The sequence below is a fragment of the Lotus japonicus genome, chromosome 1 (genome assembly GCF_012489685.1).
Source record: "Lotus japonicus ecotype B-129 chromosome 1, LjGifu_v1.2".
NCBI lineage: Eukaryota > Viridiplantae > Streptophyta > Magnoliopsida > Fabales > Fabaceae > Lotus > Lotus japonicus.
In genome coordinates, this window is record NC_080041.1 from 22,049,508 (window position 1) to 22,072,484 (window position 22,977).

Genomic DNA, 22,977 nt, shown 5'->3' on the forward strand with positions numbered 1-22,977 from the left:
TTTGTACCCTCTGGTACTATATTACCTGAACCATTTCCTGTCAAAATTGCTAACCCCCCTCTTAAGAAAGGAACTCTCTCTATGTTTAAATATCATGCTCAAATTCCTTTACATTATCATGTTGAGAAACCCAAGGTTGTCAGAACCTCTGGGGTAACTAACAAGAAAGGACCCAGAAAATGGGTACCTAAGGATAAGATTATCTATGTTGCGTATATCCTTGATCGCTCCACTGAAACACCAATCATGGTATCTGGACAGTGGATGCTCGCGTCACATGACGGGAAAAAGGCTTATGATCCAAGAGCTAAAACTTAAGTCTGGAGGCGAAGTTGGCTTTGGTGGCAATGAGAAGGGTAAAATTGTTGGTTCTGGTACTATTGGTGTTGATAATAGTCCATGCATTGATAATGTTATGTTGGTAGATGGCTTAAATCATAACTTATTGTCAATAATTCAATTAGCTGACAAGGGTTATGATATTATCTTCAATCAAAAGTCTTGCAGGGCTGTAAGTCAGATCGATGACTCTGTTCTTTTTAACAGCAAGAGGAGGAACAACACATCTAAGATCAGATTATCTGAGTTGGAAACTCAGAAAGTAAAGTGCCTTCTTTCTGTTAATGAGGAGCAATGGGTATGGCATAGACGATTAGGGCATGCTAGTATGAGAAAGATTTCTCAGGTGAGTAAGCTTGACCTTGTCAGGGGCTTACCCACTCTGAAGTTCTCTTCAGATGCTCTTTGTGAAGCATGTCAGAAAGGCAAATTTACAAAAGTCCCTTTTAAAGCAAAGAATGTTGTTTCCACCTCAAGGCCGCTGGAACTTCTGCATATTGACCTATTTGGACCAGTGAAAACTGAGTCTATTGGTGGCAAGAGATATGGGGTGGTCATTGTTGACGACTATAGCCGCTGGACATGGGTAAAATTTCTATCCCGCAAGGATGAGTCTCATTTTGTGTTCTCTACCTTTATTGCCCAAGTGCAAAACGAGAAGGCTTGCTAGATTATGCGTGTCAGAAGTGATCATGGTGGAGATTTTGAGAACGACAAGTTTGAGAGTCTGTTTGATTCCTATGGAATTGCACATGATTTCTCTTGTCCTAGAACTCCTCAACGGAATGGTGTTGTTGAGAGGAAGAATAGAACTCTTCAAGAGATGGCTAGAACCATGCTTCAAGAAACTGACATGGAAAAGCACTTCTAAGCTGAGGCAGTAAACACAACATGTTACATTCAGAACAGGATCTCTATCAGACCAATTCTGAATAAGACTCCTTATGAATTGTGGAAGAAAATAAAGCCCAACATTTTTTACTTTCATCCTTTTGGATGTGTTTGCTATGTTCTGAATACTAAGGATAGATTGCATAAGTTTGATTTTAAATCTTCTAAATTTCTATTACTTAGTTACTTTGATTGTTCTAAAGGCTTTAGAATTTATAATACTGATGCTAAAACTATTGATGAATCTATGCATGTTAGATTTGATGATAAGCTTGACTCTGATCAGTCAAAGCTAGTTGAAAAGTTTCCAGATATGAGTATAAATGTTTCTGATAAAGGCAAAGCTCCAGAGGAAGCTGAGCCAGAGGAAGACTCTCCAGAGGAAGTTGGTCCCTCTGATTCACAGCCTCAGAAGAAGGGCAGAATTGTTGCCTCTTACCCTAAGGAGTTGATTCTAGGAAACAAAGATGAACCAGTCAGAACCAGATCAGCATTCAGACCCTCTGAAGAGACTCTCCTTAGTCTGAAAGGATTGGTATCCTTAATTGAACCAAAGTCAATTGATGAAGCTCTTCAAGAAAAAGACTGGATTCTGGCAATGGAAGAAGAACTGAATTAATTTTCCAAGAATGATGTTTGGAACCTGGTCAAGAAACCTCAAGGTGCTCACATCATTGGAACCAAATGGGTTTTCAGAAACAAGCTGAATGAAAAAGGAGATGTAGTCAGAAACAAAGCAAGGCTAGTTGCTCAAGGCCACAGTCAGCAAGAAGGAATAGATTATACTGAAACATTTTCTCCAGTAGTAAGATTCGAAGCTATCAGACTGCTGATCTAATTCTCAGTGAATCACAACATAATTCTTCATCAGATGGATGTTAAAAGTGCCTTCCTGAATGGATACATCTCAGAGGAAGTGTATGTGCACCAAATTCCCGGTTTTGAAGATGAGAAGAACCCTGACCATGTTTTCAAATTGAAGAAATCTCTCTATGGTCTGAAGCAAGCTCCCAGAGCATGGTATGAGAGACTTAGCTCATTCCTTCTAGAAAATGAGTTTGTAAGGGGTAAGTAGATACAACTCTCTTTTGCAAAACTTACAAATATGATATCTTAATTGTGCAAATTTATGTTGATGATATTATATTTGGATCTGCTAATCCATCTCTTTGCAAGGAATTTTCTGAGATGATGCAGGCTGAATTTGAAATGAGTATGATGGGTGAACTTAAGTACTTTCTGGGAATACAAGTTGATCAAAAACCAGAAGCAACCTACATCCATCAGAGCAAGTACACAAAGGAACTTCTGAAGAAGTTCAATATGACAGAATCAACGATTGCAAAGACTCATATGCATCCTACATGCATTCTCAAGAAAGAAGATGCCAGTGGAAAAGTATGTCAGAAGCTCTATCGTGGTATGATAGGTTCACTTCTATACTTAACTCCATATAGGCCACATATTCTGTTTAGTGTACATTTATGTGCTCGATTCCAATCAGATCCAAGAGAAACTCACTTAATTGCTGTTAAGAGAATTCTCAGATATCTGAAAGGTACCACTAACCTTGGCTTGATGTATAAGAAAACATTAGAGTATAAGCTTTCAGGTTACTGTGATGCTGATTATGCTGGAGATAGAACTGAAAGGAAGAGTACTTTTGGAAATTGTCAATTTCTGGGAAGTAACTTAGTTTCATGGGTGTAACATCCCGATCTGACGACTGACCCCAGTGTAACAACACGAGTCTTTTCAGCGCGCTTTGTCCACACTTGCGCACTTCTCGGGAAAACTTCCCAGGAGGTCACCCATCACGATATTGCTCCAAGGCAAGCACACTTAACCATGGAGTTCTTATCAGTTGGGCTCCCGAAAAGAAGTTGCAACTTGTTGTTATGGGTAGTACAATCAAATCATATATGCCCTCCTCAACTGTATAGTCCATCCCTACACAGTCTCGGAATACCTCTTGTTCGGGTGTGAGACCGGCTCATTCATGTGCCCCTCCGCCTAGAAGCCTGTCAGGAGCCGCTCCTTGTCCGTGCCTCACTGCACCGGCGATCACTCCCCGCCCTCGTCGGCCCCGGGTGTCACAATGGGCAAGCAAGAGGCAGTCTACTATTGCATTATCCACTGCAGAGGCAGAATATATCTCAGCAGCTATTTGTTGCACTCAGATGCTCTGGATGAAACATCAGCTAGAGGATTATCAAATCCTTGAGAGCAATATTCCAATTTACTGTGACAATACTGCTGCAATCTCACTCAGTAAAAATCCAATTTTACATTCAAGGGCAAAACACATTGAGGTAAAGTATCACTTTTTTAGAGATTATGTTCAGAAGGGCGTACTTCTTCTTAAGTTTGTTGATACTGACCATCAATGGGCAGATATCTTTACAAAGCCCTTAGCAGAGGATAGATTTAATTTTATACTGAAAAATCTGAATATGGACTTTTGTCCATTATGAAGATGGATCAGAACCTCTGCCTATGATGCTTCCTCATCAGAAGATGTCTAGTTCAGAAGGTAACTTTGTCAGATGCTAAGTACCCATTGGTGCTTACTCTGAAACAAGACAGCAAACGTGTGTCAATTTATTCTGATGCCTCGTTCCTTGTGCCCTTCGGATAATCTGTTGTAATGAGTGTAGATGTGCTTATTCTCCACCGTGTGTTTTGTGTATTAACTGCTTATAATCATGTCTTTAATTTCTAGCCGTTGATTTTACTTTTGCCTTACAACAAACAACGGTTACTTTCTAAAACCACTACGCACACACGTTCTCTGCCACTCTTTATTTTCGTCTCTCTCTCCTAATTGCAAAACCCTTATCTCCTCTGTTAAACTTTCCCTCTCTCTTTCATCCTTCTTCTACGCTAACCTTCAACCTTCAACCTTCAACCTTATTCAATGGCAAGATCTGAAAGGGTTAATTCCGCAGAAAGGGCTGATTCCGCTGATGGAAGGGTATTTCCAAATCTAGTAGTGGGTCTCGTGACGAGTCAAGTTGGTCCAGTTCTTCGCTCCACAGAAGTTACTCAAGCAGAACATCAAGGAACAAGGGATGTTGTTCCTATTGCTCAACGCGGTTGTGCAGTCACCTGTGTTTTCCCTCCAAAAGAACTTCAAGTTCTTGCTGAATGGCGCTTTGACCTCAACAACATTGCTGCAAATGGGGTTGATCTTCGTCCTGAAGTGCAAGCTCAAGGCCGGGAAAGGTACTTCCATAGACTACCTGGTCCAGTCTATGAGAAGATGGTGAAGGAATTCTGGAAGCATGCGGATTGTGATGAGCTTCAAGTGGTTTCTTATGTGCTTGGAAAGAGGATCATCATTACTGAGAAATCGATTGCCAGACTTCTAGGTACAGAAACCAGTAACGATTACAGATTTCAACTACAGGAATCAAAGGTCAAGAAGAAGACCAAAGAAATGGTTAACAAGGCGCTGTACTCTACCGGGAAACCAGGTAAAACTGATTGCAAGACTAAGGATCTTCACCCTGATTAGAGGATTTGGCACAAGATCGTACTGAACTGTATCAATCAAAGGCCAAAGGGAAGTTCTCCAGACTCCATCAACTTCACTCAGAAGGCGTTGCTCTACTTCATCAGGGAACACACCAAAGTTTGTCTTCCCTACTTTCTGTTTTCTTAATTATCTGAAGGACTGCATCAGAAAATCAAGAACCACTTCTTCACCCAAGTCTGCAATCAAGTACATTCCTTTTGGCAGACTTCTATTTGATTTCTTCATTGAGAGAAAGTTGATTCAGGCTCTGACCAAGGCTGGATGCACTGAAGACCTAATAATCATTGTTGGAGATGTCTTCACCCCTACATCTATGAAGAAGATGGGGCTGATAGATACAAAAGTTGAAGCTGACTCTGCAACCACAAAGCCTGATGTCACGAAAAGAAGAGTCCCTCTGAAGGACTACCCTCTCTGGTCAAAAGCTGATGATCTAGAGGCAATCATGTACTACCTTGATGATCTGAAGAAGCAAGAGGACACCTCTGAGGCAAAGGATCTCTCTGATGATGATGATGATCCACCACCTCAGAAGAAGACAAAGAAGGTCAGAATTGCAACCAAAGTCACTCTTCGAGAACAACCTCTGGAGCCTACTCAAGCTGCAATTCCTACCAGAATAACCAGATCTGCAGCCAGAGCTTCAAGTAAGTTTGTTGTTCTTTCAGATGAATATGATTTGAATATGATTGATGCAATCCCTGTTGAATCCAATCCTGTACCTTCTCCTCTTCCTGAACCCACACCAGTTGATCAATCAACTTCTCACATTTCACCACCAAGGCCTTCATTCTTTCAACCCTCCATTGAGGAAGAACCCCTCTGGAAAATGCTCCAAACTCCAAGTCCACTAAACCAACCTCAACCATTATACTTCCATACACTCCACAAGCCTCTGAACCACAAGCCTCTGAAACACAAGCTCTAGAGACGCCAACCACTGAAAAGTCTAACTCTGAGCCTAAACCCTCTGATCACTCAAATCAGGAACCCTCTAATAGAGAAATTCTCTCTCCTGCTCCTTCTCTATCCTTTCCTACTAATGTTGCTCTTTCCTCTCCATCAAAAAACTCTGAAACTGGTCGACAATTCTTTCAACTTGCTAGTGAAAGGCTTTCAGAAATTCCTGAATATTACCACTCAGTTCCAAGCCCAAACCGCTATTGATGACCCTATTTTAGTAGTGTTTTTAGGGTCATTTATTTGTTTGTTTTAAGTCATTTTGTTGAGTCTCATGTAGTGTTTCATGCATTGTCATGCATTTTTATCTTTCTTTGAGTCTTTATTTTGTTTTGGTAATTTTGTAGTTTTATGGGGACTTTTCTTGCATTTTAAGTAAGTTTAGGACTTGCATGATTTTCTTATGTTATTTGAGGGTCCTCTTTGCTAACAAAGATCTTTGAGCTTCTGGATATTTTCCTTGGCTTGTTGGTTAAGTTTGCAAATCAGAAACTGAAGGAGAAGGAAGGCCAAGAAGCATGGAATTGAAGGAGGACTTAAAGATGCTTGAAGAGGAGTTACAAAGAAGCTTAAAAGAATTTCCAGCGAAACTTGAGCGCCTATACGCTGGGAATTGGAGCCTAGGCACTAGTTACATTTCCTGAGCCTCCTGGAATTGGCGCCCAAGCACTTGGAATTGGCGCCCAGGCGCCAATTGCCTTCCAGAGGCAGGTTTCTGCCATGGAATCGGCGCACAAACGCTCTGAATTAGCGCCTGAGCGCCCAGACTCGTTTGTTTTGTGTATAAATAAGGTTTTTGCCAATTTCTTCATAACACTTAGTCATTTTACTCAATTAGATCAAGTGTGAGAGCTGAGGAGAACCTTGGGGCTTTGGAGAGGCTTCCAACTTGTATTTTTCTCAGGTTCTTTTAACATTTCTTGTATGGATTCTCTAGCCATGAGTGGCTAGTTTCTTTTTATGCTTTGGGTTTAAGAGATTCTATGAATCTTTAGTTTTCTAAATCCTATCTCTATGCATGAGTTCTTGATTTAACCTTGTATTTCAATTCCATTATGCATGTTTAGCTTTGGTGCACCCTTGCTATAGAATAGATTATAATCAAATGGAAGTTTGTTATGATTTAGGGACATGAATTGGAATAGACCCTTCTATGCTTGCTTCTAGGTGTAGAGTGAGGGTAAGTACATAGGCTAAAGCAATAAGGGATAAATCAAGGTTTCACATGCATAGGATAGGTAGACTAAAGTGGATTAGATGATCAACAACCAAAGGCATTTTTCCATCAATTGTTAATTTCAACATTTTCAACATTGCCCTTTTGCAAAAGCTTTGTCACCAACATTCAAAACCATGTTCAGAATTTTACTGTTTTAAGAACTTGCAAACTTTAGGCTTAAATCCACAATTCTCACTCACAATCCATGTGGTTCGATATTTTAAAACCCTGAGGTTTCTGTACACTTGCAGATTGACCAACAAGTTTTTGGCGTCGTTGCCGGGGATTGTTTGTGGTTTTCGGTTTAAGTTGAAGAGTTTGTTTGTTTGTGTTACTAAGCATTGTATTGAATAGGTGTTACTAACCTTTTCTCTGTTTTTGTGATTTCAGTTTATGCAAGGTAGACTTGGCACGGATCCATTAGTGTTTGATCCGGAGCCTGAACGTACTCTCCATCGTCGTCGAGCTCAGCAAAGAGCTGCTGAGATAGCCGCCATGGTTGTCCATATGACGGAGGAGGAATTGCAAGCCCACATTGAAGAAAGAGTGCAAGAGGCTATTGCTCAAAGACTTCAAGAGCAAGAAGCGGAGAATGCCAATCGTTCTCTTAGAGACCTCACCTCGGCTGCCATGAGCTACGATTATCCGGGCAGCATAGTTTCCCCCGATGGCACGGGAAACTTTGAGCTGAGGCCGGCATTCATCAACTTGGTGAGCCAAAACCAGTATGGTGGAGGTGCTCTTGAAGATTCTCATGCACACTTGAAGCGGTTCATCTGCAATTGTAACACTTATTGAGTTCAGAATGTTTCAACGGACACCAGCCGCTTGAGTTTGTTCCCTTTCTCTTTGAGGGACACTGCTGAAGAGTGGTTGAATTCGCAGCCCCAAGGTAGCATTACATCTTGGGAAGATCTAGCTGAGAAATTCACCACAAGATTTGTTCCAAGAGCCCTCTTGAGAAAGCTTAAAAATGACATCATGACGTTTGCTCAATCCACCGATGAAAATCTCTATGAAGCTTGGAAGAGGTTCAAAAAGCTCTTGAGGAGGTGTCCTCAACACAACCTCACCCAAGCTGAACAAGTGGCAAATTTCTATGATGGTCTTCAATATTCTTCGAGGTTTGGCTTGGATGCGGCCTCAAATGGAGAGTTCGATGCCCTACTTCCACAAGTTGGGTACGAGTTGATTGAAAAAATGGCTATAAGAGCCATGAACTCTAGTAATGAGCGCCAAGCTCGAAGAGGAGTCCTTGAGGTTGAAGCTTATGATCAGCTCATGGCCTCCAACAAGCAACTCTCCAAGCAAATGAATGAAATTCAAAATCAAATGAAGACGACCAAGGTGATTGGTGGTTGAGTTGCCAAAGTTGAGTGTGTGACTTGTGGAGGGCCACATGACAGTGAAGAATGCACCGAGACTAGACCGGAGGAGGAAATGAAGGTCATGGGTTAAGCTCGGAATGGCCCATTCTCAAATACTTATAATCCAGGATGGAGGAACCACCCCAACTTATCTTGGAGGCAAAGCAACAATGGGCAAGGAAGTAGCTTTCAAAAGCAATTTCCTAGTCAAGGGTTCCAAGGCCAAAGCTCAAGACATCCTCAAGAGCGAGGAGAAGTTGAAGGTGGTGGTAGCAAGAAAAGCTTAGAGGAGTTGGTGGAAACTTTCATCAACCGAACGGAGAACAATTACAAGAACCAAGAGGTGGCTATCAAGAATCTTGAGAATAAATTTGGCTAGCTGGCCAAGCAAATAGCCGAGAGACCTCAAGGTAAGTTTCCTTCCGACACTATCCTCAATCCTAAGCAAGAAAATGCCTCTGTTGTGACCACTAGAAGTGGGAGAGCGATGAATGAATTGAAGAAAAAAACAGAGGGAGAAAAGAGAGAGGGGATAGTTGAGGGAGAGGTAGTTGTGCCTATCAAGGCGAGAGAGATAATTGATCTTACTCCTGAAACTATCAAGTTTCTGTTTCCTAAAGCATTGGCTAAGAAGAGCTTAGATAAAAAGTTTTCAAAATTTGTTGATGTTTTCAAAAAGCTCCACATTAGTATTCCTTTTGCCAATGCTTTGGAACAAATGCCTATATATACTAAGTTTACGAAGGATATCCTTCATAAGAGAAGAAGGTTGAAGGGATTAGATGAGAAAGTGTTGTTGACGGAGGAATGTAGTGCCATTTTGCAGCGGAAAATGCTAAAGAAAAGAAGAGACCCCGGAAGTTTCACTATTCCGGTAGAAATTGAAGGCATGGCGGATGTAGAAGCCTTGTGTTATCTAGGAGCGGGCATCAATTTGATGCCGCTCACCATGTTTGAGGGGCTGAACCTAGGAGAGGTTACCCCAACCATGCTCTCCTTGCAAATGGCGGATCGATCCCTCAAGACTCCATATGGGATTGTGGAGGATGTAATGGTGAGGGTGGACAAGTATATGTTCCCCGTGGATTTTGTTGTCCTTGATATGGAGGAGGATGAGAAGATCCCTCTCATTCTTGGTCGACCTTTCTTAGCTACTGGTAGAGCTAAGATTGACGTTGACAAGGGTCACCCCATTCTCCGTGTTGGTAAGGAAAAGGTACAATTTTCTATTTTTAATCCTATGATTGAGACTAATCATGATAACGATTTTGTTTGTGGTGTGATTAGAAGCAAATTGAAGGTTCCAGAAGAGACCCCCAAAGCTAATGAAAACTTTGATGAGTTCCATCCGGCTCTCATCAAGCTTGTTAGTGGTAACAAGTATGGGGGGTCTAAGTACGAGAACTTACATGCTCACATGGTGAAGTTTACCTAGGCTAGTTCCCTTGCTAAGATTGAGGGTGTTTCAAGTGATGAAGTGAAGATTAAACTCTTCCCTCATTCTCTGACAAGGGAAGCTAGAGCTTGGTTTGATGAGCAGAAGGACATAGCCTCATGGGAGGATCTACTTCAAAGGTTTTGTGCAAGGAAACCTTGCACTTGTGGTAAGTTAATCAATGGAAATGAATTTCCTTCCTAACACCATAGGAAGGAGAGTCCACCTAGGACTATAACCTAGGGCTAAATGGGAGACAACCCATTCTTTTTCTTTTTCTCTTTTCCTCTTTTATTAGTGTAGCATTTTAGGTGTTTAAATTAAAAAAAAAAAAAAGGAAATTTTTTTTGAAAAAAACTGGGCTGAGCGCCTAGGCACGAATTCACCAGGGCCTAGGCGCCAATTAGTTACAGAGGCACTGCCTCTGGAACTGGCACGAGCACCTGAGCGCTCCCCTCGACCGCTCTTGGTGCGTGTTTGAGCAATATTTTGGGTTTTAAAACCCCAACTTTTCATTTTCCCACTCTTAACTCTCATTTCTTCATAAAAGACCGCACCCCACACTCTCCATACCCCATTTCTACTTCTCATTTCTCACTTGCACACACTTGGGCTCTCTCATTTGCTTCCAAGTTTTTCATTGCATCAAGCTCATTCCACTTGCACCCACTCACTCTCAAGTCAAGGTAAGTTCCATCTTTCACTTCCCTTCATCTTTGTTCATGGGTATTGCAATGCATGCTTCTAGGGGGTTTAGGTGTGTGAATTGTTGTTTGTGCAAGTTGGGTTTGGGTTGTATATGCTTCTTGTGGGTAGATTTGTGATTAATTAGAAAGGGGGTGTGAAATTGTGAGAATTGGGTTGTTAGGATTTTGTGGTTTAGTGTAGTTTAGTTTTTGCTTACTAGGTATTTGTTAGAATGCTTCAATGAGTTCTTTTAGTCGATTTTTGGCAATTGCTTTTATGGTGATCTATTTCTCTTTGCCAAAATCACTATGAGGCTGGTCGGGTGCTCCTAGGTAGTTCTATTTTCATTTTTGTACAAAGTTTTCCTCTTTATTTTCTTTTTATTTTCAAGCTAACATTTCTAACGTTTGTGGCTTGTGTATGTGCTAACAATTGTGCAGATGCCTGCAAAAAGAGCAAGGAACAACACAAGATCCGCAGCTTCTTCCTCCACCTCCCGGAGCTTTGATCGCTCCCACTTCCTATCTTTGGTAAAGGAAGAGTTCTACCGATCTCACCTAGCACACAAGGAGTGTGTGAAGGAGCGGGGAGTTATTTATCGGGAGGGAAGGAGAGACCTCTTGGGCATGCAAGAAGCCATGGAGAAAAGGAGGTGGAAAAATTGGGTCAACCCCATTCCCTTTGCTTGTGAGGTCATGGTGAGGGAGTTCTATGCGAACACCTACTCTGATAATCAAGAGGATAGGTCCAGGCCACCGGTGAACTCATCTTGGTTTAGAGGGGATGTGATTGAGTACCATCCTTCAGTCATTCGAGAGCATCTTGGTCTCCTCACGAAGGACCAAGAGAAGGAGCGCTTCCCCGAGAAGGCCACCTATCATGAGCTCTTAAAGGAGAAGTCACCAGAGATCTTAGAAGACATGAAGGCAGTGCTTGTTAGGCCTGGGAGGGAATGGGAAGCAGTTGATGATGAGATTATTTTTGTGAGGAGAAAGGATATGACACCGCTGGCCAGAGTTTGGGCTAAATTTTTGCAGGATTCCCTCTTTCCTAGCTCTAACAAATCTGAAGTTAGAGAGGTTGCAACGGTTGCCATCTACTGCATTGTGAGAGGCCGTCCTATGGACGTGGCTACAATCATTGTTGCTAGTATTTATTCCCTCTACAATGGGAGTAAAGATAAGCATCGTCCCGTTTTTCCTCATTTGATTTGTTCCCTAATTCATGCAGTGAGAGACAAGGCTAGGAGGCCAGTCTATGTTATTGAGAAGAGGTTGCCGGTTGCACCTCAACTCAGTAAGGAGAGGATCACTCAGCTTTATCAAGAGTGGATGGCAAGAATGCCTCAAGAGGAGGAAGAGGAAGAGGATCCTGAGGAGCCAGCGGAAGAAGAAGAGGATGAGGAAGAAGAAGAAGAGGAGGAAGAAGAAAATGTTGAGGTGGTGAATGAGATGGTTATTCCACCACGTGCGGACCCTTCACCGGCTTGGATGGAGGCCGCTTTCAGGCGGATGTTCTTGAGGCAAGATCGCCTACACAGGGATCTTGACCTCCATTGGAGGGGAGGTAGCACATCGGACCCCAGGTATAATGGCCCCATGGATTTCAATACCTTGGAGCAGGGGATGATAGATTTGAGCTTAATGCATGACGCCGGTGTTCATCCGGATTATGGTGATGGAAGGGGTGACCATGACCCCATGGAGTGACTATGTTGAGGTATTCCTACTCTTAGTTTAGGTCATGCATCTTTGGCATATTTTTCAATTTGTAGATTTTCTTTTTCTTTTTATCATGCATTGTTTAGTTAGTTTTATTTTTCTTGGGTCTTTTACTTCCCTATACTCACATGCCTTTAGCTATAGTTTTGCTTCCCTACTTGTGCTGTTTTTGAAAATGCTTGTGTGAATACTTGTTGTTGTTCGTGGGGATGAGTGAATGCATGTTTGGGGAAGAGAGGAGGAGACTTCGGTCCTCCGAGTGTTTCTTGAGAAAGGAGTCGGTGTAAGTCCATTTAGGGTCTATCTTTGACCCTTCACCATAAAAATTCTCTGGAGGATCCTGACTCACTTGCAATTCTTGGTTCTGCATTAATTTCACTCATAGCATGCTTTGTGATTCTTGCTTTATTCTTGAGACTTGTAGGATTTCTTGAGACTCTGAATTTGTTGGTTGAACATTACCCTTAGTTGTCCCGTTTGAGCTTAATTGTAGAATTTTTTGTAGCCAAGTGATTGGGGCGGATATTTGGATGGAATATTGGGGAGTGATGGTCCTTGATATATTGGTAAGGAGCTGAAAAAATTGTGAAAAGGTCTCTTGCCCCTAGGGAAAAAAGTTATTGAAAAAAAAAGAAAAAGAACTCCTAACCAAAAGTTGGAGTTGGAAAAGAAAAATAAGAAAAAGTTGAGAAAAGGGGGTGCAAGAGGCTTGTGCTGAAAAAGTTGTTGTGAAAAGCTCCCGGGTTTTAGATTTGGACCACACTCAATGTGCTTGTAAGCCTAGAATTCCCTTAGGGACCAACCACCATCGTGTTTTACCAAGCCAATGTTTCAACCCTTTTGAAAGTCTCTTTGAATATTTGCATGTTTGACCTTTGTTTCTATTGAATGAATGACATTCAGGACCTATGAACTTGCTTGTGTGCTCAGTGCACTAAATTAACATCTCATCATAGGATTTGTAGATCTAAATGCTTCCCATGAATGGACTCTACACTCTCCTCTTTTCAATAGATGCATGAAGTAGGTTGTTGGGTCATTCTCTTGGAACTAGCTGTGATTACTTTGTCCCCCTGTTATTGTGAAGTATTCCTTGTTGAGAGCACTTGTTTGGGAGCATTTCTTGCGCTTGAGGGCAAGCGAGTATTATTTACGCTCGAGGGCGAGCTGCCGTTGAGTATAGTGGTGTGATGACCCTATTTTAGTAGTGTTTTTAGGGTCATTTCTTTGTTTGTTTTAAGTCTTTTTGTTGAGTCTCATGTAGTGTTTCATGCATTCTCATGCATTTTTATCTTTCTTTGAGTCTTTATTTTGTTTTGGTAATTTTGTAGTTTTATAGGGACTTTTCTTGCATTTTAAGTAAGTTTAGGACTTGCATGATTTCCTTATGTTATTTGAGGGTCCTGTTTGCTAACAAAGTTCTTTGAGCTTCTGGATATTTTCCTTGGCTTGTTGGTTAAGTTTGCAGATCATAAACTGAAGGAGAAGGAAGGCCAAGAAGCATGGAATTGAAGGAGGACTTAAAGATGCTTGAAGAGGAGTTACAAAGAAGCTAAAAAGTCTTTCCAGCGAAGCTTGAGCGCCTAGGCCTTGGGAATTGGCGCCTAGGCGCTAGTTACATTTCTTGAGCCTCCTGGAATTGGCACCCAAGCGCTTGGAATTGGCGCCTTGGCGCCAATTTCCTTCCAGAGGCAGGTTTCTGCCATGGAATCGGCGCCCAAGCGCTCTGAATTGGTGCCTGAGCGCTCAGACTCGTTTGTTTTGTGTATAAATAAGGTTTTTGCCAATTTCTTCAGAACACTTAGTCATTTCACTCATTTTAGATCAAGTTTGAGAGCTGAGGAGAACCTTGGGGCTTTAGAGAGGCTTCCAACTTGTATTTTTCTCAGGTTCTTTTAACATTTCTTGTATGGATTCTCTAGCCATGGGGGCTAGTTTCTTTTTATGCTTTGGGTTTAAGAGATTCTATGAAGCTTTAGTTTTCTAAATCCTATCTTTATGCATGAGTTCTTGATTTAATCTTGTATTTCAATTCCATTATGCATGTTTAGCTTTGGTGCACCCTTGCTATAGACTAGATTATAATCAAATGGAAGTTTGTTATGATTTAGGGACATGAATTGGAATAGACCCTTCTATGCTTGCTTCTAGGAATAGCGTGAGGGTAGGGTTTTGTTGGCCTGAATATATATGCTTAAAAACCTCTTATGAATGATTAAGTACACAAGGAATTGGGCTTAATTTTCAATTTGGGAAAATTACTTTTGTGAGGAATCAACTAGTAAGTACATAGGCTAAAGCAATAAGGGATAAATCAAGGTTTCACGTGCATAGGATAGGTAGACTAAAGTGGATTAGATGATCAACATCCCAAGGCATTTTTCCATCAATTGTTAATTTCAACATTTTCAACATTGCTCTTTTGCAAAACCTTTGTCGCCAACATTCAAAACCAATTTCAGAATTTTACGTTTTAAGAACTTGCAAACTTTAGGCTTAAATCCACAATTCTCACTCACAATCCCTGTGGTTCGATATTTTAAAACCCGGAGGTTTCTGTTCACTTGCAGATTGACCAACAGCTATCCTGGACCAAGACCAGAACCTCTGGTTGCTCCTGATTTTCCCATCAAAGCGGTCCCTCTGACTTCTGTACCACCACCTATTCCTCTTTCTCCTCCACCTCAAAATGAAAAATCTGTCTCTAACCAATCTCCAAATCCTGAGACTGAAGCTTCTGCATCCAAACCCTGAGACCAATACCTCTGCACCTCAAACTCTGCAAATTGGTTCTCGTCAGGCTGTCTTTGAAGCTACTAGTAGCAATCATCCTTCTTCACATGAAACCAATCTCTCCATTGTTCCCTATACCCACCTTGGACCAACCACCCTGCTTGATTGCATCAACTTATTTAGTCAAGAAGCATCTTTAAGGGTTCGCAATGTGCATGGTCGCACTGACCTCAGTGAGAAACCAGACATAGTTGCTGAATATTGGGATCGTTTGTGCACTGGGATGCTTGACCAAGTTGCAGTGATGATGGGGTTCCTTATTACTGAAAGGGATCAAAGAGTTGAAGCTGCTAGCCAGCGTTTCAGAAGAAGAGAAGCACTGAATGAACAAAAGCTGAGAAACCAGATTTATGCTGCTATTGAAGAAGCAAGGAAGAAGAAAGAACAAGAAGAAGAAGCAGCAAGGTTTGAAGCTGAACAACGTGAAGCTGCAAGGTTGGAAGCTCTGGAACAAGCAGCTAGACTACAAACTGAAGCTGAGGCTCTTAGAAATCAAGCACTTGGCTGAGCCATTCCCGCCACATTACTGGCGGCTGAAAGCGCATGATGAATGGCCATGGAAGCAATGTTGGGGGGACCTTGACCATCAACGTCCTTATGGAGCCTGTTGTCAAAAGTTCGGTTCATAAAATCCAAACCATTAAAATGGGGATCAGACAAACTCAATAAGGCAGGGGTGGTCTCGCCACAAGGAACTGAGCTAGAGCCAACATGAACAAACGGCGTCAGAGGGCAGTCAACCTGTGCATTTAGATCCCCACGGGGTGGTGGGAGATTATCATTTCTGAAACTCTGGCACACGTGGACAGATGTTCTACTAGATGTCTAAGACATCTTGTACAACATAATACAAAAACAGTTAATTGAATATGCAAAGTAAAGAACATAAACTGAGACAAGACACACAGGATTGTTAACCCAGTTCGGTGCAAAATCACCTACGTCTGGAGGGTTTTCACCCAAGAGAAAGATAATCCACTATTCAGAGAAATTGTACACAACAGGTCTTAACAGAACTGCCCCAGTTCCCAGCCTTTTCTACCTATCTCCACAAGTGATTAATACTTAGTCCTCCCCCTAAGTATGAGAGCCCCTCTCACTTTCTCTCAATCACTGCCACAGTGAGTCAATAGCTCACAACACGAGAGCAAAGACAGATCTCATGATCAAACAACAAAAATCAACTCTCAGCAAAAGAATCAATATATGAATAAGTTGAGAGAACAACAAGTATGAACACAGACAAGAGTAAACCCTAGTTTTACTCAACAGAAGCTCTCTACCTAACACTAGGTTTCGGTCTTCATATATAGCAGTCATCCAGGCCTTGTCTTCGATGGGCTTGGACAAGCAAAGGTCCACACAACACTCAAGGAGTTAGTAGGAAACAAATCTCCAGAGGAATTTTCAATATAAAGTTTCCTATTCCAGAAATAAAACTCCCACAAACTTCAAATCAAATCTTGAAACCGATTTGATTACATAATAATATAATCCTTGGGCGGCACACAGAAGCTTCCAAAAATACCCTATCTTGATCACCAAGTAACCAGAACGAAGCTTCACAGAAAACCTAGCCAACTCATTGCAGGTTTCGTAGGGACAGATGTCACAGGCAAGATGTTGTGACATCGGGTCCGACATGTTGGCCAAAAACATAACTTAGCTAAAATGCAAACAACATAACAAAGGAACAAAGATTTCCTTTCTTTTTCTCCACCGGTTTTCCCCTTGAGGTCATGCCGGATTGATTCAGAGTCGCCTGGTGCAAGGGTTTGTCACCAACGACTTTTTCAGCGGCGCCCGAAGTCTTCTGGCGCTTAAGGTTTCTGACGTTGCTTGAGTTAGAGGTGCCCTCATGTCTTTTCTTCTGCTCAGCCTAAGCAGCAGCCCTCTTTCTCGCCGCCTCGGAAGATTGAGCAAGGTATGCTTTCATCTTCAACGGGCTGGCAACGACCTTACCTTTACCCACTGTGGCTGCATAAAAAAAAAGACGGTTAAGAATGTTGAATGAATGATAAATCAAAATTACATGTAAAGGTCATCAACTTACTAAAAAATTGATTCAAGGTGCCAGTTTTGGACCCCTCAATCAAGTCATGACCAGAAAATACCGGCAACGGCCGAAGATAGTCAGCAACCCCTCGCTCAGAATCATCTAAGGCATCATACGAAATAGAGATTTTCCGGCGAGGATTTTTTGTCCAGTAAAAAGGGAAGAGAGGGCAATTGTTGGAATCCCAGAATAAATTCTTTAGTTCTGGCGACTCAACTACTTTGAAATACTTCTTCTGCCACACTTTGTAATGACTCTTAAGGGCAGAAAAACGACTCATTTTCTTACGGGCTAGAAGGGGAACCCACTTGACTGAAGAAGGCTTCTTAGTCACGGACTTATAAAAAAGAAAAAACAAAGGGTAGGTGGGTGTAAAGCTCAGATAATCGCATAAGATTTTGAAACAACGGATAAAGCCCCAGGCGTTGGGCTGGAGCTGACAAGGCGCCACATTCAAAAAAGGCAAAACGTGACAAATAAAAGGTGAAAAAGGAAGTTTGATATTCAGATCAACAAAGAAATAACCATAGACATAAAAGAAGTCAGGCGCCTCGTCTGATGCGTCTTTTCGCAAAAGGACGCAATCATCCTCGCCACAGGGGAGAACATTTAGCTGGAGATCATCATTGCAGGAAGTGGCGGGATTCACTTTCAGGAACCCTTGGGCTGATATTCGCAGTGACTTAATACTCCCAACACTGCCCCAGATGGAACGCAACACTTATCATCAACCAAATGCACATTTGTTCGCCACTCAGGCGAGGATAAAGCTTCATTGGAAGAAAAGACAGAGTCGACAGAACCGGCTGGGCCGGAATCCTCATGAACAGAGGGCGAGGAATGAATCTCAATGACGGAAGGGGAAGAAATTTCACCGCCTGATGAAGGTGAGGAAAGTTCTAAAGAAGAAACTTCAACACTATTCAGCGACATACTAGGCAGTCTCATGAAAGGTTTAAAAGAAAGATGGACAAAGTGAAGAACGACAGAAAGAAAGTAAAGCGAGAAAGAAGTGTGCAAAGAACTCACCGGAGGAGGGAACGAGAGATTGGGTAAGGATAGCGTCGGCTAACGGGAAACACCGCGCAATGACGACGGCCGGAACAAGCAGGAAGAATCAAAGGAAGGAGGGAGCGGTTTTTCAGAGTAAGAGGAGAAGCAGTAAAATTGCAAAAAGTAAAAAGTAAAGAAGGAAGGAGAGTTTTTATAGAAGAAAGGAAGAAGGAGAAAGAATGAGTGGAAAAGAATAGCGAAACGAAGGAAGAAGAGAGAGAATGAGTGGAAAAGAGTACGAACCATCAGGATTTTTGAAAAAATTCGAAATGAGTTTTGAAAAAAGTATAAATGAAATCCCGCGATCCAAGGTTTTTCCCAAACGAAGCAATTCCTCGAGACGTGCACACGCAAATTACATTCATTGCTAATGATGGCAAAATCCGGGAAAAGAGGAATGTGTGTATCAGTGAAAAAGATTTGATTGACGTGTGATTGACATTTAAACGAAGACCGCCAAGCAGACAATAACGCGCTGAAAGGGGAGGAGAATTCACGCTACCAAAAGAAGGAGGAACATGCACATGGCGATTAAGACATTTCGGCTCAAGAACCTTGAACGGGGCTTGTGGACTGGGCGGGGCATCTCTAATATGATGCCCGCCCAAAATACACACAGAAGATGGCGGCGCGTCAAGACTAGCAAGGGTTACGGGCGATGATGTAAGGTCAGCTGCTTTATCGGTGGCCCCATCTGCCAGCTGGAAGATTCTCTTGGGTTTGTCTTATCTACATAGGGGTTTGGGCCTCATTTGTAAGGGCCCAAATGTGGAACAATCTAGATGTTGACTTCACCCTCTATAAAAGGGAGGTTTTCACCTTGTATCTGACAACTTTATGATAATTAATGAGAATATTTCCTTTTATTACATAATGTCCTTATTTGAGCTCTGCTAGGGTTTCCTAGGTGTACCTTTCTTACCTAAGATATACTCTAGTACATAACAGCCTTCATTGCAGCACTCATCAATCAAGACATCATATGTTAGTGCATGTGGCACCAACGCTGACTCTGTCTCTAACATCTTAAGAAGTAAATCAGATGCTTCCTAGCTCAATCCCTCCATCTTTACACATCACAAAAGTAAAGAATTATAGCTGTAACCACTTAGTGCAAGTCCTATATCATTCATTATCAGTAATAGTCCTAGTAAGATGTGCAACTGATTCTCGCATTTCGTATGAAAATCCGTTCATGAGGAAGATGAAGCCCTTAGTGAGGAAATTCTCTTTGAAAATCAGAAAAAGTCAACATTTTCCAAACTTAAATTCAAAATATTAGACCAAGAAAAATCCCATGTACGACCAATTTATCATTTCAATTCCAGGTTATACATAAAGAGATCAACAGTTAGCTACTGATTCAAGCATAAAAAAAAATCTCTCGCATTGATGAGAGAGCATTGCTATAACTGTACATTCTATAAGTCAATCTGAATGGAATTACTATATTTCTACTTATGCCAGCCTCAACGAGTCTAGCATTTTCTAAGATTGGAAAACTCAACGATCAGCTACCAAAGCCGGGTTATCATTCTCAGGGAAAGCAGCAACGTTGTTAAGTGCAGGCATGTCAGTTCTACCGTCTGCGCTATTACCTCCATCAACCTGGTCATTACATGAAAAAAAAGGTGAAAGAATGCACATAGTACAAATTTACAATACTGATTGATAGATAGTAAGTAAAGGCATGCCTTCTCCAAATTCTTGTTTCACAGAGGTCATGGCGCTGATTTTTCCCAGGTCGATGACACTGTTTTTGGCATCTTTGTTTGCTGGTTTAGTTGCAGTTTGGGAGATGAGAAACAAATGGGTTTTCGAGGGTATTTTAGTTGGACGTTGGGTGGCTTTTGAGTAGGGTTCAACAACTTGTATTGTCGGCTGCGCGTGGTTCGCGTGGTGGTGGGGGACAACCTCCTACCGAGGATGATGCGCGGTGGGTTCCTCCTGGGTTGGATGTCGTTAAGGTGAATTTTGATGCAGCTTTTGAGGTGGTGCAGGGCGCTGTTTGGGTTTGGTTGCTCGAGGTTGGGAAGGGCTCCTATTGGCGATGGGTTGTGGCCCGGTGACTAGTGTTGCGCCCCCTCTCATGGCGGAGTTGGGCTCTCCGGATAGCGTTGGACTGTGGTTTTAGAAGGGAAGCTTTTGAGACTGATTACAAAGTTTTGTTCAATGCTTGTCATAAGCATGGTCCGGATATATCTTATTTTGCTTCCATTTTGGGTGATTGTAAAACTTTGGTGTTATCTTTTGATTTTTTTAGTCTTTTATTAAAAGGTTTGGGAATCAAGTGGCAGATTTTGTTTCAAAACTGGCCTATGATTCTCCCGATGTTATTTGGTTGGAGGATATGCCTCCTGAAGGAAATATTTTTCGTGCATAATATTGATGGGTAAACACCCTATTTATACAAATAAACTGTTGACTAATAATAAAATTCAAACTCTAATTATAGGCATAATTACATAAGAATAAATACAAGAATTTGCTATCACACTTCACATGTTTCTAGCGATTCACATGGCATTATCAAATGATACAAGTCTTGGATAAGAATCTACAACGCACTAGAACGCCCTTGTTGACGATCTTTTACTCCGACAACATCTAGGGTTCCTCGAACAATGTGATATCTCACACCGGGTAAATCCATAACCCTTCCCCCTCTTACTAAGACTATAGAATGTTCTTGTAAATTATGGCTAACCTCCCGCTTCGACTGGAACGAAAATCATCAAAGAGGACCCGGGGAAGGCCCTTGGTAAATATGTCCACAATCTGATAACGGAAAGGAACATGAAGGACGCGAGCCTGGCCACGTGCGACCTTTTCCCGAACAAAGTGGATATCCATCTCTATATGTTTGGTACGCTGATGGTGCACTAGATTTCAAGAGAGGTAGATGGCACTAACATTGTCACAGTGAACCAATGTTGCCTAACATAGAGGAAAGTGAAGCTCCGGAAGTAAATTGCGGATCCAGCAAGACTCGGAGACAACATTATCCAGCAAGACTCGGAGACAACATTAGCAACACCCCGGTATTCAGCTTCAACACTAGAGCGAGATAGGGTGGGTTGCCGCTTAGATGACCAAGAAATAAGATTGTCACCAAGGAAAACACAGTAGCCAGAAGTAGAGCGTCTGGTGTCAGAACATCCCCCCCAGTCAGCATCCGTATAAGAAACAAGTTTCTCAATAGGGGAGGGATACAAGTGAAGACCGTAATTCAGAGTGCCACGAACATAGCGTAAGACACGCTTGAGAGCAAGCATATGGTCGGTGTGGGGAGCATGCATGTGTAAGCACACCTGCTGAACAACATAGGAAATGTCAGGACGAGTGAAGGTGAGGTACTGTAAGGCACCAGCAAGACTCTGATACAAAGTGGCATCCTCACAAGGAGTCCCAGAAGAAGAACGGAGCTTCTGCTTCGTGTCAACCGGAGTAGCAGAAGGGTTGCACGACGCCATGCCGGCGCGGGCAATGATCTCAATGGCATAAGTGCTCTGACTGAGGAAAAGACCACCGGCATGCCGAGTGACAGTGATGCCAAGGAAATAACTCAGAGGACCCAGATCCTTCATAGCAAATTCGGATGCAAGAAGTGTCATAAAGGATTTGCGAACATCATGAGATGAAGCAACGAGGATGATGTCATCAACATATCGTAGAATATAGACAATGTTAGTACCCCGCCGGAAGATAAAAAGGGAATGATCTGAAATGCTGTGTTGGAAGCCAATAGAGGAAATATAGTCAGCAAACCGCTGATACCAAGCACGAGGCGCTTGTTTCAGATCATAAAGTGACTTCTTCACACGCCAGACATAGTCCGGGTGCTGAGAGTCGCGGAAACCCAATGGCTGATGCATATAGACAGTCTCTTGGAGATCACCATGCGGAAAGGCAATCTGGACATCCAACTGATGAATGGGCTAGGATCTGGAGAGAGCAATGCTGAGAACTGTCCGTATGGTAGCCGGTTTCACCACGGGGCTGAAAGTCTCATCAAAATCCACACCTGCAATCTGAGACCTGCCATCACCTACAAAACGAGCCTTGTAACGCTCAAACAAACTATTAGACTGCTTTTTATGGCGAAAAAATCCACATACAGCGAATAACATTAACATCAGAAAGACGGGGAACCAACTCCCACGTATTATTTCTAATAAGATTATTAAATTCAAACTGCATAGCGGACTTCCAATTGGGATCGAATAAGGCTTGTTTTGGGTTACGAGGCAAGGGTGAGATGGGTGGGTCATTAATAGAGACCGAAAGGCTAAAAGACTTTTTAGGTTTGGAAATGTCGTGCATGCTACGGGTAGTCATGGTCCGTACGGGTGGTGCAGGTCGGACCGGAGGCAAGGGCAAAGGCGAGGGAGAAGCAGGAGGGGAGACGGGAGCCGATAAGGAAGGCGAAGAGTCAGTGGGACTTGACGGCGAGACCGGAGGGTCAGGTGGTCGAGAGGACACAGTTTGCCAATGGTGGATCAAATAAAGAGGGAGGTCCTCAGTGAAACACTCATAAGAGGGGGCATGACTCAAGGATAGGTCGGCAAAAGGGAATTTGGTTACATCAAAAATGACATGTCGCGATATTATAATTTTTCTGTTGACAAATCATAACATTGAGCAGGTTCAGATCTACTTTTCTGACCTAATTTTTTTTATCATTTTTTGTCTAGTTTTGTTTTTTTTTTCCTTTCCTCTACGTTATCCTGCTGCAGCCGCCGCACCTTATTGTGCAGCCACTGCCGCCAGCCAAACCCTGCCGCGCCCACCGTCGCGCCGCCGGCCACGCCTAAGCACCGCGCCCCTTCCCTCACCGTTGTCGCTCTCTTCCACGTGCTAAATCGGAGCCGCCCGCATTTGTTTCAAACGACCAACGCTGCGCCTCCTCTCGCGCCCG

General features: G+C 42.5%; 1 protein-coding gene and 1 non-coding gene across 2 annotated transcripts; both read right to left on the reverse strand.

The window, feature by feature from the left end:
• Positions 1-7,910: 7,910 nt before the first annotated feature.
• Positions 7,911-8,017, reverse strand: LOC130734848 (small nucleolar RNA R71). Its single transcript, XR_009018187.1, has one exon. It is a non-coding gene; the product is annotated as a small nucleolar RNA R71 (small nucleolar RNA).
• A 12,924-nt stretch (positions 8,018-20,941) lies between these two features.
• Positions 20,942-21,934, reverse strand: LOC130730063 (uncharacterized mitochondrial protein AtMg00810-like). Its single transcript, XM_057581951.1, has one exon. It carries the CDS (start codon positions 21,932-21,934, stop codon positions 20,942-20,944), a length of 993 nt encoding a protein of 330 aa, XP_057437934.1.
• Positions 21,935-22,977: the final 1,043 nt, after the last annotated feature.